This window comes from Myodes glareolus, chromosome 9 (assembly GCF_982192425.1).
Source record: "Myodes glareolus chromosome 9, mMyoGla1.1, whole genome shotgun sequence".
NCBI lineage: Eukaryota > Metazoa > Chordata > Mammalia > Rodentia > Cricetidae > Myodes > Myodes glareolus.
The window spans coordinates 19,381,661-19,405,619 of NC_142034.1; the positions used below are offsets into that span (position 1 = coordinate 19,381,661).

General features: G+C 50.6%; 1 protein-coding gene across 3 annotated transcripts in view; it reads left to right on the forward strand.

Moving 5' to 3' along the window:
• Map3k14 (mitogen-activated protein kinase kinase kinase 14) overlaps nucleotides 1–23,600 on the forward strand; it is a 46,604-nt gene extending 23,004 nt beyond the window's left edge. For all 3 annotated transcript variants that reach the window (XM_048445869.3, XM_085695879.2, XM_048445868.3), the window contains exons 2-16: nucleotides 1,484–1,758; nucleotides 2,809–2,878; nucleotides 4,365–4,575; nucleotides 4,655–5,272; nucleotides 6,286–6,423; nucleotides 12,612–12,741; nucleotides 13,167–13,298; nucleotides 13,769–13,873; nucleotides 16,665–16,828; nucleotides 17,199–17,349; nucleotides 18,532–18,864; nucleotides 19,134–19,240; nucleotides 19,546–19,690; nucleotides 21,740–21,840; nucleotides 22,133–23,600. In XM_048445869.3, the coding sequence (XP_048301826.2) occupies nucleotides 1,503–1,758; nucleotides 2,809–2,878; nucleotides 4,365–4,575; nucleotides 4,655–5,272; nucleotides 6,286–6,423; nucleotides 12,612–12,741; nucleotides 13,167–13,298; nucleotides 13,769–13,873; nucleotides 16,665–16,828; nucleotides 17,199–17,349; nucleotides 18,532–18,864; nucleotides 19,134–19,240; nucleotides 19,546–19,690; nucleotides 21,740–21,840; nucleotides 22,133–22,297 (2,826 nt within the window). In that variant the 5' untranslated portion in view covers nucleotides 1,484–1,502 and the 3' untranslated portion in view covers nucleotides 22,298–23,600. The remainder of the gene's footprint in view (nucleotides 1–1,483; nucleotides 1,759–2,808; nucleotides 2,879–4,364; nucleotides 4,576–4,654; nucleotides 5,273–6,285; nucleotides 6,424–12,611; nucleotides 12,742–13,166; nucleotides 13,299–13,768; nucleotides 13,874–16,664; nucleotides 16,829–17,198; nucleotides 17,350–18,531; nucleotides 18,865–19,133; nucleotides 19,241–19,545; nucleotides 19,691–21,739; nucleotides 21,841–22,132) is intronic.
• Nucleotides 23,601–23,959: the final 359 nt, after the last annotated feature.

The window sequence follows — 23,959 nt, forward strand, 5'->3', positions numbered from 1 at the left end:
CAGGACCTTCTAGAGAGTCACGAAGAGTTGCATCACTGGGAAGGAACCAAGTGTTGAGCCGCATTTTTAGGCTGAATAGTAGGCTTTCTAACATTTATGCACACACGTATTCATATAAAGCCATGCATTCCATGGCAGTGTTTTGACCACAATGGGACTGAGCATACTGCTGACTCCATAAGACTTTGTCACCCTTGATGATGTCGTAATGTGCCCTGTGATATTCACATAATGCTAAAATCTCCTGGAGATACCTTTCCCAAAGTGTATCCCCATCATTAAACGGCATATCACTGTACATTGATGCCTGCTATGAACAAAACCAAACCTTGATTTTTCTCCATTGGAAAAAAGCCATTCTAATGCCCTCTGAGAAGGCACAGTGTCCCTGGGGTCTGTGAGGTGATGGTTGTAGAGGATGAGATTTATCACCCTGTCCTGAGGAAACAGAGTTTTCCGAACAACACAAAGTGATTTAGTCATTGTAGAGGCAAGAAAAGTCTGGTTCCAATTCCAGGTCATAGCTGTCTGCAGAGGAAAGGTGGAGTCTTCTTTAAAACATGTTTTTATTTGCTCTTTGATGATTTTTTACATGTGTATAATGTATTTTGGTAGTATTCATCCCATTACTCTCTTTTTTAAAAATTATTTTTAGGCCAATGGTGGTGGTGGCACACACCTTTAATCCCAGCACTCAGGAGACAGAGACAGGTGACTCTCTGTGAGTTCAAGGCCAGCCTGGTCTACAGAGCAAGATCCAGGGCAGACAGGGCTACACAGAGAAACCCTGTCTCAAATAAAATAATAAATAAATAAATAAATAAAAAATAGTAAGACAATAATAGTAATAATAATTTAAAATGTAAAATTACTTACTTTTGTGTATTGAATGTTAAACCTTTGTGTGTGTGTGTGTGTGTGTGTGTGTAGCACATAGATGCAGTTCCCATGAAGGCCAAAAGAGGGCACTAGATCCCAGGAACTGTAGTTACAAATGTTTGCGAGCTGCCATGTGGGTGCTCTAACTGCTGAGCCCTCTGTTCAGCCCACCCCATTGTCTTCTCTCCCTCCTACTTGTGTGTATGTGTGTGTATGTGCACACACACGCGCTGAGATTAACTAGGATCATTTGCATGAGCATAGGTGTGGGGTTATTTATTGGACCATGGACAATTTATCAGTGGCTACACCCTGAAGAGAATGACCCCATCCCTCTGAAGGCCCAGCAGAGGAATCCATTCACAATGCAGTGCCAGTAGACCAGGGGTCCCAAAATGAAATGCTCATAAATATTGTGAGGTTGGATTCCTTACTTCTCGGGGGTGTTCAGAGAATGAGTACACTGACCTAAAGAGCCGAGAACCTTCCAGTGTGCTCCACCACCACCACACACATACACAGACATGTTTCCCCTCCAATCTGTGCCTAACCGTTCCATGGGGTCTGGGATTTGAGTGACCTGGTCTGTGTTTGGCCCCCTTAGGTGAGCACGAGCCTGGGAGATGGCAGTGATGGAAGCAGCCTGCCCAGGCACTCCTGGCTCGGAGGTTGGGCAACAGAAGGAACTCGCCAAAGCCAAGGAGAAGACACAGTCGCTGGGGAAGAAGCCAAGCTGCATCTACAAGCTTGAGGCTGTGGAGAAGAGCCCCGTGTTCTGTGGGAAATGGGAGATTCTGAACGACGTGATTACCAAAGGCACAGCCAAGGAAGGTTCCGAGGGTGGCCCACCCGCCATCTCCATCATCGCCCAGGCTGAATGTAAGGATCCGGGACTGCTCTGAGCACAGTGGCAAGTGAATGAATGGGCTTGCAGATGGGTGGCTGGCATGAGAGGTAACTAGAGTCACCATGGAAGAGCGAGGTCAGAACGGCTACTCTGTAAGATTCTCACCAGACACATTACTAGGTCTAGCCCAGGGTATCTTAAGTAGGCACTGTAAGAGGGAAGGGTGGATCGTGGAGACTTAGCAAATAGAGTCTGTGCCATTGTAACCCGAACAGGGAAGCAGCCAAGAGGCAGGAATGCTTAAGGACTCTGCAGGCACATCAAGCTGGCCCTTAGCCTTTTGTGCTGGCATCCGGAGGGGCCCAGACAGTAAAAGCCAAGACTCCTAGGAAACCCCTCTGGCCTACATCGCTGCCTTCAACCAGAAATGGCTCCACCCACCCCCACCCTCTGCCCCCAAATCAGTACTTTGCTCTTGGGCCTGCTGGGCCAGTCTCTGGGCAGCCAGCCTCAGCAGTTGAGGCCAAACCCCTTCCACTTGTACTCCTGTTGGAATCCAGAACTCCTGGGAGGACTGGGAAACTCCACAGTCCTCCGCTGTCCTCAGCACCACCTTCCAGCCTAGGAGGTATCCTAGGCTAGAACCTGGAGAGCGAGATAGCCCATGCATGGTGGCATTCCTCTCCATGTATCCACCCTCTGCTTCACCTCCCCAAGCCTCCACTTGACTTTTGAGAAAAAATGAGAAAATGGACATGAAATGAGTGTGCACATAAACACACGTGTAAACATAAATACTTGCCAGTTTATTTATCAACTGTGCCCTGTGGTATGTGGAATGTTCTAGGAAGCTTCACTGTTAGTGAGGCCGGCAGGCTCCCTATGATCCCATTTTACAAACAATCCCCTCTTGACTAATCAACTGGGGACAAGGTGACCGCCCCCCCCCACCCAGTGAAAGATAGGGTGGTGGCTAGGAGGTGAGCCCCCTAGGGCCTGTCTAGAAAGGCTTGCCCCTAAATTCTAAACTTGTCTTTGTTCTCTTCTCCCTGCTAATCTGCCCCCTTTTCCTTGACTTAAAGGTGAGAACAGCCAGGAGTTCAGCCCCACCTTTTCGGAGCGCATTTTCATCGCAGGGTCACAGCGGTACAGGTGAGAAAGCAAGCTGCTGGAGCCGGGAGGGAGGGGTCTTACACCAGGCTACCTGCCAGCTACCTGCCCAGGCCCTCTCACCAGGCCTCTGGCTCCGGGCTTCAGCACCTGGGCTCTGCTCCTGGCAGCCGCCCAGCCTTCCTGGCCCAACTACTCTCAGCCAAGTCAGCCTGGCGGAAGCTGCCTCTGGCTCCCGTCAACTTGACATTTTATTTTTGTTCTCCTCCAAGTCCTTGATACACCCCTGCTTTCCCATCAGCAGGGAGGATGCCGGGAACAGCGGCTTCCAGTGGTGAGGAGCCATGAGTACAGGCCAGAGGGAACACACTCACCATTCTATAGGTCTTATTTGGCCCTGGCCCTGATGGGAGCTAGGCCAGGCTCGTCTGTCTCCAGGCTCCCCATTCTCCAAAGATGAGATTTGATCAGAGTAGGCTCCAGACATAGGCCCTTCTTTCCACCAGGACTTTGAGCATTGGTGTTTGGAAACCATTAATGATAAAAAGGGGTCAGGGTGGGAGGCTGCTGTCCTCCTTAGGGCTTAGGCATTTCTTTATGTTGCCTTAGGCACCTTTTGGCCCAGAGAATAGGGTTTTTGATTAATCCTCTTCTTTTGGCTGCCTGAGAGGCTTACAGGCTCCTGTCACTCCAGGGGCCAATTGTGGGGGTAAAGTGATGCAGAAGGGCTGTGACTGAGGCTGTTGCCGGTGCCCCCCTACCCCGCTGTTTCACAGCAGCCCTTCCAAACCCTTTTCTTAAACCAGCTCCTTTAACACCTGACCGGGTAGGAGTCCGGCAGATCCAGCCAAAAAGGGCGTCCATTTGGCAGCTCCTCGTGTCCCGTGGCAGCTAGATATCTCCAAGGGCTAAGGGTAGAGATGACAGAAACAAAACCACTCAGATCCGTCAGAGCTAAGATGCCTGCCCCAAGAATGGCCTTCTCTGGTCAGTTCTCCCATGGAGCAGCCAGAGAGCTGGCACCCGGAGAAGGGCTGAGGGTCCGCCCCAGCACACAGCAATAAGCCTGTGGAGCAGCCTGCTGAAGGGCCAGGCATTAAGGCTTATAAAATGTTCTCATTTAAACCCCATCTCCACCCCGTGTGGCAGGAAATATTGTGCTCATTTCCTAAGGGAGAAAACGTGGTATTTCTGGGGCTTAGGAACGTGCCCACTCTATGTAAGTACAGAGCTGCCATGTCATGGCATTTTGGTCAATAGCGGGCCACGTACATGACAGTGGTCGCACAGGCCCATAGCACCTCGTAATAAAGCAGTCCAGGTTTGTGCTAGGATCATGATCCTCACACATGCTCACCTAACACCGCGTTCCTCACATGCGTCCCCTGTCATGTCATTAAGCATGCATGACTGGAATGACGGAGTTGGGGTTTGCACTCAGAGTCTCTCTGGCTCCACAGACAGTCCCTCAACTGTCCCTCTCTCGCTTTCCTGTGCTCAAAATGTGGATCTGCCCCCTTTCTGACAGCCAGTCTGAGAGCCTTGACCAAATCCCCAACAATGTGGCCCACGCAACTGAAGGCAAAATGGCCCGTGTGTGCCGGAAGGGAAAGCGTCACAGCAAGGCCCGGAAAAAACGTAAGAAGAGGCGGTCGAAGTCACAGGTCCAGGCAGGAGTGGCCTTAGCCAAGCCCCTGCCCCGAACTCCTGAGCAAGAGAGCTGCACCATTCCTGTGCAGGTGAGGCCCTCCACCATTGTCCTGGTCCCTGCTTTGGGTGTTTGAACTGGGACTTGTGACCCCTGTATTTTTTCTGCAGGAAGATGAGTCTCCACTAGGCACCCTCTATGCCAGAAATGTCTCCCAGTTCACCAAGCCTCTGAAGGAAGTAGACCTCGGCCACCTGTGCTGTAAGAAGCAGGGTGAAGGCCTGCGACCGGTGCTGCCCCGACCTGAGCTCCACAAACTGATCAGCCCCTTGCAATGTCTAAACCACGTGTGGAAACTGCACCACCCGCAGGCCGTAGGCCCCCCACCCCATTCCACTCACCCTTTCCCCTACAACAGACTGCCCCATCCTTTCCCATTTCACCCTCTGGAGCCCTGGAGACCCTATCCGCTGGAATCCCTCTTCCTGGACAAACTAGCCTGTGTAAGTGGCCAGCAGCCCCTGTCCAGCCCACACCTAAGCAAACTGGCCTATGGAGACAGTCAGAAGCCCCTGCCCGGCCCACACCTGGAGTCCAGCTATCCATCCCGAAGTGCCCAAGAAAAGCTTCCTGTGGAGGAGTACCTGGTCCATGCACTACAAGGCAGTGTGAGCTCAGGCCAAGCCAACAGCCTGGCCAGCCTGGCTAAGACATGGTCATCAGGGAGCTCCAAGCCTCAGAGACTCAGCCCTGAAACTGAGGACAACGAAGGTGTCCTGCTTTCCGAGGTAACTAACCCCCAAACTTCTGTACACAGACCTCCAATGGTCACCTTTCTGACGATAGGGGTGCAGGGTGGAGCTTGAAGTGGAGGCAAAGTGTGGTATAAGCCAGCAGGCCCTGAGGAAGGGTTCCCTCATACAAGAATCACTCGTGCCCATGGTAATAAATCAATTTGCTCACTGGGGATCAAATCGGGATTCTGTTACCATGACAAAATGCTAAAATAGTCAACTTCAAAGGTTCATTTGGGCTGAGAGTTTCAGAGGTTTTGGGCTCAGTACACTATGGCTGAGCACCTGATGGAGACAACTTACTGGTGCCATCACAACCCAGAAGCCGAGAAAGATGAAGGGTGTGGATCCCGAGATTTGAAGGGTGGACCCCCAATGGCCTAACTTCCTCCCATTAGGCCACACCTCTTAAAGGTTCCACCCAACCAAAAGCCACAGAGTGATCTCAGCTTTACCGTATGCATGCAGTCCTAAAGCGGTCCACCCACAGCCTCACTTCCCACAGCCTTTCTAGGTCTCTCTTCAGTCCTGGGTAGTTTCCCTGTTGCTGAATTGTGTGTGTTAGGTGAAAACATCCTGGCGAACAGAAGGATGCCGCCCGCCCTCTCCCACTTCCCTCCCTGTTCCTTTAGTTCTCTGTCGAGTAACTTTGCAACTTGAACCATCTTGTTCAATTGCTGGGTTTATTCTAGTCACTTTTAACATTGTCCTTGGCTCGTTTCTCTCCCCTCTTCTAGTTACTGAGTTATATTGTTCTATTATCAGGGCAATTCTGCTTTCATCTCAGAACTCATCTGCAGGAGCCCCCAGGCAGCCTGTGAAGGTCACCTTTGCCTTCTTATTCCTCTCAACCCCTTTGGTCTGTCTTCCATATAGCCCCAGCTGAGAGCTGGTGGTATCTCTGGGTGTGGCTGTTCAGCACCCGTAGCTCTAGTGAGGGCTGCTAGCTAGAGAACCTTCCTCACTGTCCTGGCCATTGGAACTGACCCCCTCCTTTTCAACCCTAGAAACTCAAACCAGTGGATTATGAGTACCGAGAAGATGTCCACTGGGTGACACACCAGCCCCGTTTGGGCAGAGGCTCCTTCGGTGAGGTTCACAGAATGAAGGACAAGCAGACCGGCTTCCAGTGTGCTGTCAAAAAGGTATGCCAAGTTGATACACTGATGGGCTCACACCCAAACTTCCAGCCCTTGGGAGGCTGAGGCAAGAGGATAGCCATGCATTCTAGGCCAGCCTGGACCTTGCCTAAAATTTTTCTAAAACGTACATAGGAGGTAGAACTCCAGGGAGTTGGAAGGGAAACCGCACGGGAGCTGCCGCATTAGGTCTCAGCAATCTGTCAACAACAGTCATGGGGAGTCCAGTGCTCGGCCTTGATGGTTGGCACCCTAGCTGCCCTTGGGTCAGCTGGAGTTGGAAGGGAGTAGTCTGTCACATGACCTGGCCTGCTTGCTGCCCGTGGTATGCATATCTGTGAGAGGCAGTGCAGGAGCACGCAGCTTGGGTCTGGATACAGCCCTGGCCGCTGAAGACGCCAGGGCCTGTAGGGGCAAGTCCAGACCTGGAAGATTCTCCAAGTCACAGACAGTGTGTGATGAACAAAACCCTCATGCCACATAGTGGGGCCTGGCGCAGGTGGTGAAAGTGGTGACCTCCACCTGCCAAGTGTCTCCTGCAAGGAGGCTAGACACTGGACGGTACACCTGCCAAGTCCTAAGGGACTGGCAGGCCAGCATGTGGAAACGCGCTGGGCTGGTGACAAAATCAGGGTCCACATCAAAATGTGACACAGACGGCAGCTTTGAGGAGAGGAAGGAGAGGAGAATCCTGTCCTAAGGGCTTGGTGAGCAGCAGAAAGCTGAGTCACCTCCCCTGTGGCTTGCCCAGGAGCCCTGGAGTTTGAGGGTCCCCTGCCGTGTGGCATTGTCCCAGCTGCGGATCCACAGATCTCAGTAGAGTCAGCTCTGCTCCCTCAGAGTCTGGCCTCCACCCCTGCTTTGGCAGTCCCTGCTCTATTGGAAGCCTGCCTATCCCTAACCAAAAAACCTAAGAACCTGAATTCATGTGGATCATTTTGGGGAATAGTGGTTGAGGGATTTTATTGTTCTGTGGGGAGTTGACCACTAGGCGGAATAATTGGCTTTATATCAGACACCCTCATCCCCAAAAGGAAAGAGACGAAGAAATCAGACCACCTAGGCCCAGCATGTTCTGGGTGTCATGAAGAATGAGCCCTGCCACTTCCATCATGGCTGCCCTTAGCTTTGGGAACGTCTCCAGCTGGGATGTAAATAAACCTGAGCCCGGCTGTGGCAGATGTCAAACCTGAACCTCAGAGTTGTGGAATAAGAATCTGTCCGTTTTACATCACATTTCATACAGATCGTGAAGTGATCAAGTACCATCCTCACCCTCAGCACAATCTCACACTGAAGTCTTGCCAGCACGGGTCATCTTCCACTTGGATGCCAGGGCCACGTGCCTGACCTCTTTAGCTACAGGTCCCCTCCCCAGTCTACCAGAGAAGGCTCAGCTGTCCCTTCCGAGAGGCAGTGGGAGGTGGGTGAGGGTGTGAAGTGTCCTGGAGATGGATGCCCAGCGCTGGGAGCTTAGTCACCAGTTTCTCAGCTGTCCCTCTGCTGAGGTCCTCTCAGTCCCAGGCAACAAGGTAAACAACATTAATACATTCCTCTTGTCCTGTGTCCAGGGCAGTTGTCAAAGCTGCAGGCAGAAGGCCTGGACTTCCCAGGGTTCTAGCTGTCCACAGTCAGAGCTCCTACCTCCCTTGCCCAGCTCGTGGTGGGGCAAACAGCCCATCTTTTCTCTCAGAGGAGAGGCTTAGGGCTTGCAGTTTGTCCTGTACAGTGTTCAGCTCTAAGACCACACGAGGGCTAAGTCCCCTGAGCTTGGAAATACAGATCATCTTGGGGCATTTACCTAGCAAGTATGAGGCCCTGAGTTCAAATTCTGATACTACGTACACAAAAAGTTCCCAGAGTTCCCTGGCAAAGGCATGGTGAGGAGGGACAGGAGACACGGTCTGGGAATCAGAGGTCAGGCCCATGTCCCTTTAGTGCTCCTAGGAAGGATCCTGGACATGAGAGGTTACATAATACCAGCAACCCCTTGGTCTTCCTTCTAGAACATCCATGAGCTTGGGTCATATGCTTACTGGCCACAGGTCTAGCCCTTAATGTGAAATTTTGTTTTGTTTTTAATCTTTTATGGTTTTTTAATTAATCATTTTATGGCATATTTCTGTGTGTATACGAGGGCACACATGTCATGGGGTAGATGTGGAGGTCAGAGAACAACTTGGAATAGTCAGTTTTCTCCTTCCACTGTGTAGATTGAACTTGGGGTTGCCAAGCAGCAAGCACCTTTCCTGCGGAGCCATCTTTCCAGCCCCCTTTTCATCTTTAACTGAGAACAAGTGCAGCCTCTCCATAAATGAAGTGACGCCAAAGTTTCCCTGCTCCCCACTCCTGTCCTCAAAAGTGCCATCTGTCATTGTCTTTCTAGACTGTAGAAATTTGGCTGTTTCTTTTATGAAAATGAGATCCAGTCCTAGAGGTTACCCCCCCCCCATTGAATACACCCTAGGCAGGATTTCTCCTTGGTTCACATAGAACGGTCAGGCTTTTTAAGCAACCAATATGTAAGTTCTCCCTGCCAGAGGATAGACTTACAGGATCCTTAAATCCCTGGGACTTGATCCAGAATGTATTAGCGGGCATGGGTACAGTTTGATGGCAAAGGGACTGTGTCACTCAGCAGATTCTCAGAGGACAATTGCCATCTGCCCTCAACAAGGGCAAGGAACTGTTTGTCTTAAGACATCTGGGCCAAGCATAGGATTCTGGGAGCCTCCCTTTGGCTGTCACCGAACTGGAATAGTGCAGCACTGGCCAAGTCAAACCAGCTGTCATGGAGCACCTGCTCCGTGCCAGATGCTGTGCAGACACTGGGGACAGAGCTGTGGATCCAAAGGAACTGGTGTTTTGAAGTTTTATTTATGTATGTGTGAGTGTGTGTGTGTGTGTGTGTAGGTCAGAAGACGACTTCTGGGAGTCAGTGCTCTCCTTTCAGTTTAAGGCAGCATGCACTGTATGTAGGGTGTGTTGTGTGTATGTGTGTGATATTAGTGTGTATATATGTGTGTGTTTCTGGTATGAGGGGGTGTATGTATTGTGGTGTGTGTATGTATATGTAGTGTGTGTGTGTGGTGTGTGCGTGTGTGTGTGATGTGTGTGTGGTATGTGTATGTGGTGTGTATATTGTGTATGTGGTTTAGGGGGATGCATATATATGTATGTGTGTGAGGTGTGGGGGGTGTTGGTGTGTATATATGTGTGTATGTGGTGTGGGGGTGTGTGTTGTGGTATGTGTATGTATGTGTGGTATGGGTGTGTGCTGTGATGTGTGTGTTGTCAGTATTGAACCAGGGTCTCACACTTGCTAGCCAAGTGCATTCCGGTGAGCTCTGTTCCCAGCCTCTCCAGCTTCCAGCGACTCTCCCTTCACACTGTGCAAATGCTGGGATCACAGGTGTGCAACGCCGCCTTGGCTTTCTGTGTGGCTTCAGAGATCAGATCCAGATCCTCAGGCCCGCTCTACTGGCACTGTCGCCTGCTGAGCCATCTTCCTGGCCAAAGCTAGAGTTTGTAGCAAACCCAGGCTTTTGCATGGTGTGCCGTTGAAGCAGCGTCAGCCGTGAGCCCTTGTCTAGGAGCAGCGATCGAAGGGGACTGTCCAGAAGAGGCTGAGGAAATGGGAACTCCTGGTTTCTTAGGCATCTTTGTGTCCCATCCTGAGTTTACATAAACTTTCCCATAGTTTATATTCCTGAGATCTTCAGAACTGTGGAGTTCCTTGCACCCCCTTTTTACTGACAGAAAAACAGATTTAGTTTGCTAAAGAAAATGAGTTTCAAGGAGGGAAAAGCCGCCAGGTATGGTTGCCTGGGGACTGAAGTGGAGGGTAGAACTTTTGCACTTGGCGGTACATCAGTGCTGTCTGCACGCCTCCCTGGAGATGCTGCTTCAGAATCTGTGTAAATATGGCCAGGTGTCAAGGCTGAGGCTGAAAAATTCTTCCAGCAGTACAGCAGTTGGCAGCTCTAGGGTCAGGCCTGCCGGCCACAGACCTGGCTGTGGTGCTCTGTTCTCAGTGGCTGAGCTCTTTGTGCTGCCGTCAGATTCCCATCAGTGAAATGGGAGTGACGACCTCCCCTCTGTAGACTGTGCCTGGCGTAGGTCAGCGGACCTTGTTAGTTCCCACTCACAGCCCAGCACAGCCCAGCACTGTCTTTGAGTGAGGACGCTAAAGAGTGAAGAGTTGGTTTCCATGGTTTCTGGCTGTGAGGGTCAGGGGCCTTCCCCGCCTGACTTCATGGGATGACTGCCCTTTTACCTTGCTTCTTCAGGCTCACCCAGACTGCAAGATCACTTTTTTTTCTTTTCTTTTTTTTTCCTTTTTCTTTTTGAGATTTTCCCATCCCACCAACTTTGGTCTGTATTGGGAATGATTCAGCATTGCTGGGATGCTAGGGCAATGGTTCTTAACCTGTGGTTCGCGACCCTTTTGGGGCTTGAATGACCTTTGCACAGGGGTCACCTAAGACCGTCTGCATATCAGATATTTACATTGTAATTCATAACAGTAGCAAAATTAGTTATTAGGTAGCAATAAAAATAGTTTTATGGTTGGGAGTCAGCATAACATGAGGAGCTATACTAAGGGGGAGTCACAGCATTAGGAAGGTTGAGAGCCACTGCTCTAGAGAGTGAGTTAGGATTGCTCACCAGCCTGCTTCAACATCCTTGGCCTCTTAGTCAGGTCTTCACGGTACCCAGGCCTCTTCTTCAGTTCTATTCTTGGAGGTACGTGAGATTTGACATGTGCCACTTTCTGGTGTTTATTTGGTATGTTTACATTTATTAAATGGTCAGGTATATCCCAAAACTTATCATCCATTGAAAAACAAGTTATATAAGTTGGAAAAAAGAAAATTTTGTGGGTTTTTTTTGGGGGGGGGCTGTCGAGACTCAGTACCCAAGTTGACCTAAACCTTAACTACATAGGTGAGACTGGCCCCAAACTTGTGAGCCTCTCTCCAAGTTACCATCGGTGCAGTGAGTGCACTGAGCACTCTACAGTTTCTCAAACATCAGAATCAGAGTGGGCAGTCCCACCTTCATTTCCTTTCCTGCCTTTCATCGTCCCCTAAAGTTCTTTAGGTCACAAGCGCCTCTCTTTGTGAGGATTTAACAGTGGTCAGTGTGGGACCTGAGCCATCTCAAACAAGGAGCCCCACAGGCACTGGACGTTCCCATTTCCTTCGATGCAGACTCCTGTGGTACCTTTCTAGGCTCTCTGGGGAGCCCTAGGAAGCTTCACATTTTAGGAGTGATTAGCAGAGGGACATTGCAATTGGAAATCATAGGTGAATCAGTTTCAGTCAAGTTCATCAGCCTGTTAGAGGAAACACGGATCAAAAGTCAAAGTTCGTGTGGGCTGAATGATACTATAAGTAACCAGAAGAGAGACATTTTCCATTGATAGGCAGAAGTCCAAAAAAACCCCACATGGGCAGAGCTCCTGTTTGCCCAGTCAGCAAGTCTGGAAACATAAGCTGGGCCGGACTAGTCTGTTACTGCTGTCGCCCCCTGGCGGTGCCGTTGCAGAGGCCCCACAGCAGCCAGCAAGTTCAGGAGAGGACTTTGTCAGCTCTTTGAGTTGGCCAGAGGAAGTGGGAAGCCAGTACTGACTGAGTGTCCTTGCCACCAAGCATGGACGATCAGAGTGGACAACCCCCATCTCTCTGAATCCTCACACTACCCTGGAGCAGGCAGCCCTGTCCCCACCATGCACATTGAGACTCAGCTAATGAAAGCAAACAACCTTTTTGTGAATGGACTAAACAGAATCTAAGCACAAGATGCTGTATCCATGGCCTAATGCTTCCTGCCATGCCAAGCTGTCGGTCCCCACAGATCGGAGTGGGTGACTGCAGACTTCCACATCGCAGTAGGAGGGGCGCTGGCCAACCCTTCCCCAGAACCTTCTGTGTACTCAGATGCTAGGGAAATTGCTACAGAATAAACATTCGGGGAGCCTGGAAGAAGTGTTACTCTTTTTGATAGTAGGCACTGTGGAACTGGAATCTGACACCAGGGGTTATACATGGGCACACAGCTTAGTCCCCGAGGGCCTGGCAGGCCTCCCTGGTCCCGCTTGGCCTGGACGTCACTTCCGGGAGCACTACCGGCAGAATGTAGACCCCAGCCTGCCCCCTCACCCTGACTCCAAGTCCTCTGGGTTCTTTCAGGTTCGGCTTGAGGTGTTTCGGGCAGAGGAGCTGATGGTCTGTGCTGGACTGACGTCACCCAGAATTGTACCTCTCTATGGAGCCGTGAGAGAAGGCCCTTGGGTCAACATCTTCATGGAGCTGCTAGAAGGTAAGGAGACCGGTCCTATTTTTTTTTCTCTCTCAAAATTCAAGGCCAAGAGTTCACTCCAACTTTGCCCTTGGTCTCTAGTCAGTCCACATTGTACCTCCTAGCCCTGTGACCCTACTTTCCCACATCACCTGCCCTTCGTCCACATCACACCCCCTAGCCCTGTGACCTCTTCTCCCACATTACCTGTCCTTCGTCCACATCATATCTCCTAGTCCTGTGACCTCTTCTCCCACATCACCTGCCCTTTGTCCACATCGCACCTCCTAGCCCTTTGACCTCTTCTCCCACATTACCTGTCCTTCGTCCACATCATACCTCCTAGTCCTGTGACCTCTTCTCCCACATCACCTGCCCTTCGCTCTTACCCTTGGCTTGCGCGGAAGCCTGGGAAAGCCTCACATGAAGACTGGCTCATTTCCTAGGTGGCTCGCTAGGCCAGCTCATAAAGCAGAAGGGCTGTCTGCCCGAAGACCGAGCCCTATACTACTTGGGCCAGGCCCTGGAAGGGTTGGAATACCTCCATATTCGAAGGATCCTGCATGGCGATGTCAAAGGTAAGGCCTTAGTCACCAAGGTCCTGGTCCCAACAGGCTCTTCCTCATGCCTTTCTGCCTGACTTCCTCCAAGCGGTGGGCCTGAGTCAGCCGGCAGGGCTGTGCATAGTGGGGAGGGAGTGGCGTCCTCCAGGCCCTCAGTCTGGCACTGTAGTCTCCATGGTTGTTCACAGAAAACGGAAGACTAAATTCCTGCCTCCTGATGACCTCGGGGGGAGGGCAAGGTGCCAAAGAGACCACTCTCTGGGAAAGTGGTGGTGCCTGTTGCAATGGGCCCACTCCATGACAACCCCACCCCACCCCCTGCTTCTCGTGACTGACTAGACTAATGGGAAGCAGCAGCTGCCAAGGACTGGCCAGACAGCTGCCTGACAAGAGGCCAGGTCAAGCCAGGCCAGGGCGGGCTGGGGCCTGGAGCCTGAAGTGACTCACCTGTCCCCTTCTTCCCTTTCGCTGGGTACTGCCTGCAGCTGACAATGTGCTCCTGTCCAGTGACGGGAGCCGAGCTGCCCTCTGCGACTTTGGCCATGCCTTGTGCCTGCAACCTGACGGCCTCGGAAAGTCCTTGCTCACGGGTAAGGCCCCGTTCTCCACCTCATTATCTCAATAGCCAATGGCCATCACTCAATATTAGTATTAAACCCCTTTCTTTCCCTGTGGGGATAAATGCTGTGACCACGTTATGTCCCTACATAGACTTCACCCCACAACCACCCTCGGTTATTACAGGGTTCTGGTTGTGCATAAATACCGTAATATATCAGATGTTCTTGACCGTGTGACCTTACACAGCAAGGCCCAAAAGGCCAAAGACCCTGCCGTAGGTCCAGGCTTTGTGGTCCTGGCTGACCTAGAACTCATGTAGTCTGCATGTGTCTGTCATTGATATAATTTCTTCCTTCTGGCTCTGTAAAACCCGACTATGCATATCACTACATGCTTGTCCATCCATCTGTTGACAGGTGTGTAGGCTGGTCCCATGTCTTGGCTAGTTCCGAATATTGTGAACAGTTCAGTGCCTCACACCCCACTCTCTAGCTGTAAAAACAATCCATGCCCATGGGAAAATACTTGCTATAACAGAAAAAAGGAAGCATTCTTACCTATTCCTCTTCCCCAAAGAGAAAATCATAATTTACACAATTCCATAAGTTTTTTGATGCCTCATTAAAACCATTTTAATTCAATTCTGTAACCTAGTTTCTCCACTTAAAAGTATTGAATATAAGATTCATTTTTTAAAAAAAGATTTTACTTTTTTTGGTTTTTTAATGTGTGTGTATGCAAATGTGTATGCAGGTGTCTTGAAGGCCAGAAGAGGGCATCGGCTCCCCTGGAGCTGGAATTCTAGACATTGTGAGCCTCCTGATGTGGGTGCTGGGAACAGAACCTGGTCCTCTGGAAGAGCAGCCAGAGCTCTTTACTGAGCCGTCTCTCCAGCCCCCAAATGGTTCTGTTTTGACCAAAGAGAAAATAAACTATTAGAAGTCTGAGCATCCCTCTTCAAAACTACTCTGAAGCTGCAGCTTCTAGGGTGTCTGTCAGACTCAGGCACACTGACAGTATGTCTGGAGAAGGCCTATAGCCCATCACATTGTCATACACAGACTTGGGGCCCATCTCCAAGACTGCCAACACATTGTATATTGGAAACATTCTTAGATTTAAAAAAAAAAATGAAAACCAGAATGCGTCTGCCCTCTTGTTCTGGATAAGGACACTCAAAGCCTGTGTCCAGCATAGGCAGTGCAATGCTGAAGGCTGTGTGGGTGATTCTGTTGCTCTAAACTGAACATCTCTCTTAAAATAAAATGACATTAGCAGTTCTTTCGATAATTCATTGCAAAAATAATATCCTTTCTGTTATTTTTTAAGAATATTGAGCAAAAATGTCAAGTTTAAAGCACCAGTATACAAACATTGTTAGGCCTTGTGGTGGTGGCGCGTGCCTTTAACCCCAGCACTCAGGAGGCAGAGGCAGGCAGAGCTCGGAGTTCAAAGTCAGCCTGGTCTACAAAATGAATTCCATGACCACATAGTGAGATCCTATCTAAAATAATAATAATAATAACACTGTTAGCCAAGCCTGTAATCCCAGCTACTTGGGAAGCTGAGATAGGAGAATTGCAAGTTCAAGTCAAGTTTTGCCAACTTAGGGAAATCCCATCACAAAATAGTAAAAAGAAGGCAGGCTATTGCTCAGTGATAAAATGCTTGCCGGACATACATAAGCCCCTGAACTCAATCTCAAAAACTGGAAGGAGCCGGGCAATGGTGGTGCATGCTTTTAATTCCAGCACTCGGGAGGCAGAGGCAGGTGGATCTCTGTGAGTTCAAGGCAAGCCTGGTATACAAGAGCTAACTCCAGGACAGGCTCCAAATCTACAGAGAAACCCTGTCTCAAAAAAAAAAAAAATTGGAAGGAAAAAATGTTGACATCCACTTAATTATATATGTTGACTGTTATTTGCCTGTTTAAGAATTGTATGCTCTTGTGCATATGCATTTCCTGGGTTTCATATGGAGCGGGTTGGAGTTTTGTTTATTTAGCATGCTTGTCTTATTTTGTGGTTTTTATTTATTTTATGTATGTATTATTGATGTGGCATTCCTAAACCACTAATTATATGAAAACAATGCAGCCACGGTAAACATAAAGGACTCGTGCCTATAATCCTAACCCTTGGGAGGCTGAAGTAGAAGGATTCCTGTGAGTTCAAAACTAGCCTGGGCTATAGAGTGAGAGTTTGTTTAAAAAAAAAATAGCCAGGCATAGTGGGGCACACCTTTAATCCCAGCACTTGGGAGGCAGAGGGAGGCACATCTCTGTGAGTTCAAGGCCAGCCTGGTCTACATAGCAAGTTCCAGGACTACATAGAGACACGCTGCTTCAAAACAAACAAACAAAAGAGCAAAATCATGATCCAGTGAGCTGGCCAGCAGGTAAAGATACTTACTGCAAGTTTGGGGACCTGAGTTTGGTCCCCAGAGCCTAAGTAAAGATGGATGAAGAGATCCAACTGCACAGAGTTATTCTCTGACCTCCACAGGTATGTCATGCCTCATATGCGTGTGCACACATCCACACAATAAGAATGTAATTACTCAGCCGGGCAGTGGTGGCGCATGCCTTTAAGGCAGGCGGATCTCTCCAAGTTTGAGGCCAGCCTGGTCTACAAGAGCTAGTTCCAGAACAGGCACCAAAACTACAGAGAAACCTTGTCTCAAAAAAAAAAAGAAAGAAAGAAAAAAAGAAAAAAGAATGTAATTACTTTTAAAGTATGTCATCTAGAGTAACCCAGGAATTAAGTATTGTGGGCACTGCATTCATATGTAACGATTCTGTCTCTGGTGCTGCTTTCTCAGGGGACTACATTCCTGGTACAGAGACACACCTGGCCCCAGAAATGGTGATGGGGAAGCCCTGCGATGCCAAGGTGGACATCTGGAGCAGCTGTTGCATGATGCTGCACATGCTCAATGGCTGCCACCCTTGGACTCAGTACTTCCGAGGCCCATTCTGTCTCAAGGTCAGTGATGGCCCCAGAACAACTGTGGGAGGCGACCAGCAGGGCCATGGGCCCAGGCCGCAGGCTTGTGAGGTTTGTTCTTCCCTGGCAGGTGTGAGAAATGGCAGGGGTCTTGTGCCTGTCCGCTGGGCTACTTCACCAGCCTCCTTTAGACTAGGCCTGGGAGACATGGTGTCTTGTTGCCAGGTTCTGTCCTGCCTTATTTGGATCCATATTTCCTTTTCTAAGGAGACTCTCCCCACTAGCTATGCCTCAGCCCTCTGCTTTCTTGGAGAAGATCCCCAGACTAGCATAGAATTGCGGAGAGTAGCAAACAAGGCTGCTAGCCGGAATAAGGAAACAGGTCTTGATGTTATGTTTTGGTCTCTAGATTGCCAGCGAGCCTCCACCTCTGAGGGAGATTCCACCTTCCTGTGCACCCCTCACAGCCCAGGTCATCCAAGAGGGGCTGAGGAAAGAGCCTGTCCACCGAGCGTCTGCCGTGGAGCTCCGGGGGAAGGTGTGCCAAGCATTACAGCAAGGTAAGAGCCTTGTTGGCCTAGACTGAGGGAAGGTGAGTGCTGGAGATGGTCAAAACTGAGAGTCTCAGTTTCCTATCTTCCCTCCAGTGCTGGGAAGATTGAGACAGTAAGTTAGGCCAATGCCAGACTTGAGAGATGGAGGAGGCAGGCCTATGACATGGACTCAGAGTGCAAATTAAAACCACACCCATAGTCACTCAACTATAAAGGACCAGAAAGTTGGTAGCACCAAGTGCTGGGAGACTATGGGGCAGCAGGACTCCTGGGCACTGGGAGGGCATAGATGGGAGGCTGCAGCCATGCTGGAGGGAACCCGTTAGCACTCAGGCAGACCTCCGTGTACCCGGGACCCAACCCCTCCGCTCCTGGTGCACTGCAGCCGTTGTTAGAGGGGGTTGGGCGTGATTAAGAGTCCCTCACGGGAGAGGCGGGTGACTGGGGAATGGGACATCGCCCAGCACTTACAACCACTCAGTACTCACAGAGTATCAGGAGAGCTCTGAAAGCTGTGGCAGTGAGTGCTAAGGGAAGAGGAGAACCCTAAGAGGAGGCCTGGCGCACAAGAGCGCTATTACAAGTTAAAAATCAATAATGAAAGCACCACGCATTTTAAACTGGGAGTGATGACTCACGCCAGGAATCCCAGCACCTAGGAGGCAGAGACAAAGAGGATTGTTGGACTTTGAGACCTGAGATAGAGTGAGAAGTTGTCTTTAAAAAAAAAATCACACATGCAATAAAAATAAATAAAAAGGGACTGCTAAATGTGACAGCACACATCTTTGCTCCCAGCACAGCCTGGGCTACTTAGGAAGGCCCTGTCCCAAATAGGGAGTCAAATATGGAGCATAATAGAATGTAGTCCAGCAGATGGGAAAGAGACCAGCAGTAGTTGAAGGAATAAATGGTGGGACTGGAAAGATGGCTCCGCAGCTAAGTGTATATACTGCTCTTCCAGAAGACCTGAGTTCAGTTCCCAGTACCCGTGTCCAGTGGCTGACAACCACCTGTGACTGCAACTGATACCCTCTTCTGGCCTTTTGTGGGCACTGCACATACATAGCCAACACATACATACACACATAGTTGAATTCTTTTTCATTGATGGGCCATCCTTGCCTGAGCTGGTGTCTGCATCCCTGCACATTTCCCCGCTCACCTCAGGTGCCTTCTCTCTTACAGTGGGAGGTCTGAAAAGCCCTTGGAAAGGGGAATATAAGGAGCCAAGACCTCCACCTCCAGACGAAGCCACCTGTCACCAGACCCTACACACCCCACCGAGGGAGAGCCCACCAGCCAAGACCAGCACAGACGGGGCCTCTGAGCCTTGGCCTCCTCTGCCTCCAGAACCACCAGAACAGAGCAGAGCTCCAGCCCTGAACCTCAGCAAGGAGGAGTCTGGCACATGGGAGCCCTTGCCTCTGTCCTCCCTGGACCCAGCCCCTGCCAAGGGCCCCAGCTTCTCAGACCGGAGGGCAACCTTCCCAGAGCTGGAACTGCAACAGCTGGAGATGGGTACGGCACTTGGCTGTGGCTGGGCATGTGTGTGCTCACGCGGGAACACATGCACACACACACAACAGCTGGAGACGGGTAACTGGCACTTGGCTGTGGCTGTGCATGGGTGTGCTCAGGCGCACAGGATATTTGTTGTTGTTCCCAGCCTCGCCTTTCTTCCACCCCACTCCTGGCAGGCCAGCTCCTGCAGGTTGTGCAGGAGGAACCCTGGGAACCTAGCGACTTCTCTACCCTTCAAGGCCCTCTTCCTCTTTTCCCCCCTGCAGAACTGTTTCTCAACAGCCTGTCGCAGCCCTTCTCTCTGGAGGAACAGGAACAGATTCTCTCTTGCCTCAGCGTCGACAGCCTCTCGCTGTCAGAAGACAGTGAAAAGGTAAAGCTGCTCAGCAGCTGGGCCTGGGCGGTGAGGAGGGCGGTGAGGTCACCCCTCCTTTCCTGGAGGGGTCCTTGCTCCCCAGACTGAGACAGTATGCTTTCAACACGCCTAGAAGTCAGGAAAGACTTTACATAAGAGGAAAGTAGTGGGGTAGCTTTGGTACCACACAGAAATGCCCCTTCCCCATCTAGCCTAGGACAGGCAGGTCCTAACCTAGGAGAGGTCCAGGTCCTCTTGTCCCAACCAAGGGCAGAGTTTCCTGAGCGCAGGACTGAGTCTGTGCCTGCTCTTGTTGTGTTCAGAACCAATCAAAGGCCTCTCAGAGCTCACGTGACACCCTAAGTTCCGGCGTGCATTCGTGGAGCAGTCAGGCAGAGGCAAGAAGTTCCAGCTGCAACATGGTGCTGGCCCGGGGGCGGCCCACGGACACCCCAAGCTACTTCAATGGTATGGTCCGCTTATCCCCTCTTGCCAGCCCACTCCTGCCAAAGACCAGGAAGGGGTGGAGAGAGAGCTCACCGGCCTCTTCCCATCACAGAAGGGTCAGAAAGGAGGGTGCCTGCCACCCAGAACCTCACATCTTTGCCTGGAAAGTTGGGTTTAGACCCAAAGCCCCGACCACTCACAAGGCTTTCCAGACAAGGAGTGGAGAACAGTTGTACCCCCTCTGGCTACCGGTAGAGCTGCAGGAGGCTGACAGTATGGGGAGGAAAATGACTGCTCCTGGGCTAGGGCCAGAAGCTGAGTGGAAAGGAAGGAGTATACCCAGGAACATTTGATGGGGAAGTCGGCAGTGAGGGGTCATCTCCTGAAAAGACATACAAATGCCCGTTTTCACAGGCTGCGTTAGAGGTGCACCTTGTCAGTTCGCAGGCACTAGCCCTCCTCGGGGTCCCTCAGCCATGGCAAGAGCACTTTAGCTCAGACACTTTACGTTGCCTACAGTCTAATTTAAGAGCGTGGAGAATGGAAGATGACGAGCTCGCTTCCTGTCTGGACTAAAATTGGGATGGTATGACTCAAAGGAGCTCATGCTCAAAATCATCAGCGATGGCATAGTATAAGCTTTAAGGTGGCAGTATTCAAATAAAACATTCACTGAGTCAAGATGGATAGCCCAATTTGTCTGTTACAACTCTAGATTTCTCTCTCTTCTTTATTAAAAAAAAAACAATTCTGTTAGGTCTTGAATTTTCTGGAATTGGCATGTTAGTTAAAAAATATTTGCCAGGCATGGTGGTGCACACCTTTAATCCCAGCACTCAGAAGGCAGAGGCAGGTGGATCTCTGTGAGTTCGAGGCCAGCCTGGCCTACAAAATGAGGTCCAGGAAGGACAGCCAGGACTGTTAACACAAAGAAACTGTCTCAAATAAAGAAGAAAAATATTAAACACAAAAATTATTTAATTGTGCCCGAAGTTTCCAGAAGGGACTCACGGGCTTGGAGGGTACTCAGGGGCAGGGTGATGCCTGACGTCCTTGACACTCTGCCCGAGAAGCGGCAGGGATTGGGGTCTTTTAACTCATCTCTACCACTTTCCTTAGAGGTTTAAAATGGATTCTAGGAAACTAAAATTGCACACAATTCATTATACTATTTATCCATTTTAACAGAAAAATGTGGAGTAGTCAGGAGTATATTAACTGAAAAGGACTTTGACATGACAAACCCACCCTCATCAAACAGAGGGCTTTACTGAGAGGTTCAGTTAATGCCACTTTTAGGAAGATTAACATTAACCCCTCGTTGTTTTTCCTGTCACTGAGGATTGAACCCAGGGCCTTTGTGCTTACTGGCCAAGTGCTCCACCACTAAGCAGACCCCCACCCTGGATGTGTTATACTAAAAGAGGAAGTTAGTCTATGCTATTTGGGCTTGTAGAAAACATTAAAATGGCCACATGTTATCACATCTGCCTTAGTTGACTGAACTTTTTTTTTTAAAAAAAAAAAAGGAGGAAGAAGATAGATGGGCAGTGGTGGCACATGCCTTAACCCCAGGCAGAGGCAGGTGAATCTCTGTGAGTTCAAGGCTGGCCTGGTCTACAGAATGATTTCCAGGACAGCCAGGACTACACAGAGAAACCCTATCTTGAAAAACTAAATAAAAAAGGGCACGATCTAGATGAAGGAATTATGAAGAGTAAAAAGACAGACAGGTGATAAATCAATAACTCAGTCAGGAGGAGGAGCCCTTGTCTTCAGTGCCTTTTTGCTGTCCATCTAGAGGAGAGCATTACTTATCCCTGGAAGCTGACCTCAGCTCTTAGCAAGGTGCAGGCCAAACTCCAGGAGTTGCTGGCCGGGAAGAGCTGTGTATTATTAGGGCCCCTTAACCTAAATTTCCTCTCTACTGCTTCAACCCAGCCAGACTGCTCCACTCTGTGAAAGTGGAGTGACTCCACAGAGGTTGCCCCGCCCGTCCCGGGTCCCTGCTCTCTGGGTGTCCAGGTGTCCAGCCACTGCTCTGCCCTCACTGTCAGCCTTGCCTTCCAGGTGTCAAAGTTCAAATACAGTCTCTCAATGGCGAACACCTGCACATCCGAGAATTCCACCGGGTCAAGGTGGGAGACATTGCAACTGGCATCAGCAGCCAGGTACAGACACAAGTCACACTTCGGGATGGAGTTCTCCAGGAGGAAGCCTTTCAAATAAATAGAAATGGCACCCTGGAAGATAGTGACCCATACCTTAGCTGTCCTCCAGGTCCCAGGGCTGTTGAGGGGGGCTGTTGAGGGTCTCTGAGCCTACACTTGGGCTAGGAAGGACTCTTCAAGACCTCCAGAGTGAAGGACAGGCAGTGCTCCCTGGGCCTCCCAAGCAGTCTAGGGACCATCCGTCTTACTCTCTAACTGGGCTCTCACCGCCACTGCTTTGCTCTCCCCACAGATCCCAGCCACAGCCTTCAGCTTGGTGACCAAAGATGGACAGCCTGTTCGCTACGACATGGAGGTGCCAGACTCAGGCATCGACCTGCAGTGCACCCTGGCCCCTGACGGCGGCTTTGCCTGGAGCTGGAGGGTCAAGCACGGCCAGCTGGAGAATCATCCATAGCCCTGTCTTCTACCACCAGCTCCATTCTGCCCACAGCAGGCTTCCTTTGAATCTCAGTACTTAGTGCTCTGAGATGCTGGCTGAGTCTGCTCAGGGAGATCTGCCAGCCCCTGGGTTAGCAGTGAGACCAGGGCTTGCAGCAGCAACGGGAGCAGGTAAAGCACCTCCCAGGATTTGCCTCCTGAGTGCTGCTGGCCTCTGGCAGGAGAAACCCTTCACTCATGAGGAGACAGGAGGAAGGCGGGTCTCATCCCCCAGGAAGAGAGCCAGTGTTCTCTGTGATGCTCCAAACGAGGCCCTCACGGATCAGTCAGCACCTGCCAGCAGTTGGGGTGCAGCTTCTAGCCTGATCAAGAACGAGTACCTAGGAAGGTAGAAGATCTGGGTCCCCACCTGCTGCATAGAGGGCAAGGCCGCAGGTGTACCTGCCCAGGGGCTCGTGGAACTTTCGAGCCCTTGTCTGGCCTCCCTGGCCATTGACTAGTGTGAGACAGAGCAGGCAGGAAGGATGCTAGCACCTTGGTAGAATGCACCACACCTTCGGGTTATTGCTGTCCAGGTCCTAGGTTGAGCTCCTTGTTCAACCAAGGACCATAGAAGGTATCAAAGAGAAATGAGTCTCAGGCCTCAGGTTTGTGGCTGCTGGACACCACTCCTCCTGCATCAAGCCTCACTGAGGCCTGCCCTTTGGCTAGCTGGCACCCTAGTCCTTCATCTGTGAAACGGAAGGATGACGTGAGACCTGACAGGAATGGTCTTCAAATGACAGATGCTAAAGAAAGCCACAGATGCAGGACTTGCCATTCGCCAAGGCACATAGACAATACACAGCACGCCAGCTTCATGGTGACAAGACACTGTCAGCAGCACTTTGCACTCTGATGACCTCAAAGCACTTTTCTGGCTGCCTTCCAGCAGAGCATTGGCTCTGCATGGGCACAAACAGGCCAGGGGATGTTTGTCCCATCATCCACACATCCACACAGGCTTGACTGCCTCAAGTCTCCTTCAGATTTAAGATGAGCATCCCAGCCCCATTGCCCTAGCCAGGCTTTTCCTGGTCAGGCTTGGACTCATGTAGCATTAAGTTAACTGTGAATCATTGTGGGGAGAGACACAGAGACCCCTCCTCTGGAGAAGCTCATCCCCCACCCCCAGCCAGCCAAGATAGATTCTATCCAGCAATCCGCAAGGCGCTTGGCTGCTCCTGGCCGCAGCCCGTGAAGAACCACAGCCATGGCGCTGCATTGGGGTGTTCCTGAGTTCTGTAAAGCAATAAAATTTGGGGTGATTATTGTTTGTAGGCTATGGTGTCTCTTTTGCCTGCATGCTTGCTGTACTCCACAATCCTGACAGCTGTTGGGGTAAATTCCTTCAAGTCTCCCCATTGTTGGAAGCAACAACTGGCATCAGCCCTTGAGGTGGGCTGCTCCACCTACCATTCCCGGGGCTGCTCTATCTCTTGTAGCTAGCCAAACTCCTGGGCTGAGGGGAAGAAGCCTCTAAAAGGCCAGGCAGCCTAGTAGCACCAGAGAGGAGGGGCTTGCATGCTCCAGCACTACCACCCACAGTCTCCTGTCCCTGAGGCTTGACAGCCAGAGGACTCGCCGGGTATCAGTTTGAACATTGGCATGGGATGGTGATGACTTTCCCAGCGTGAGA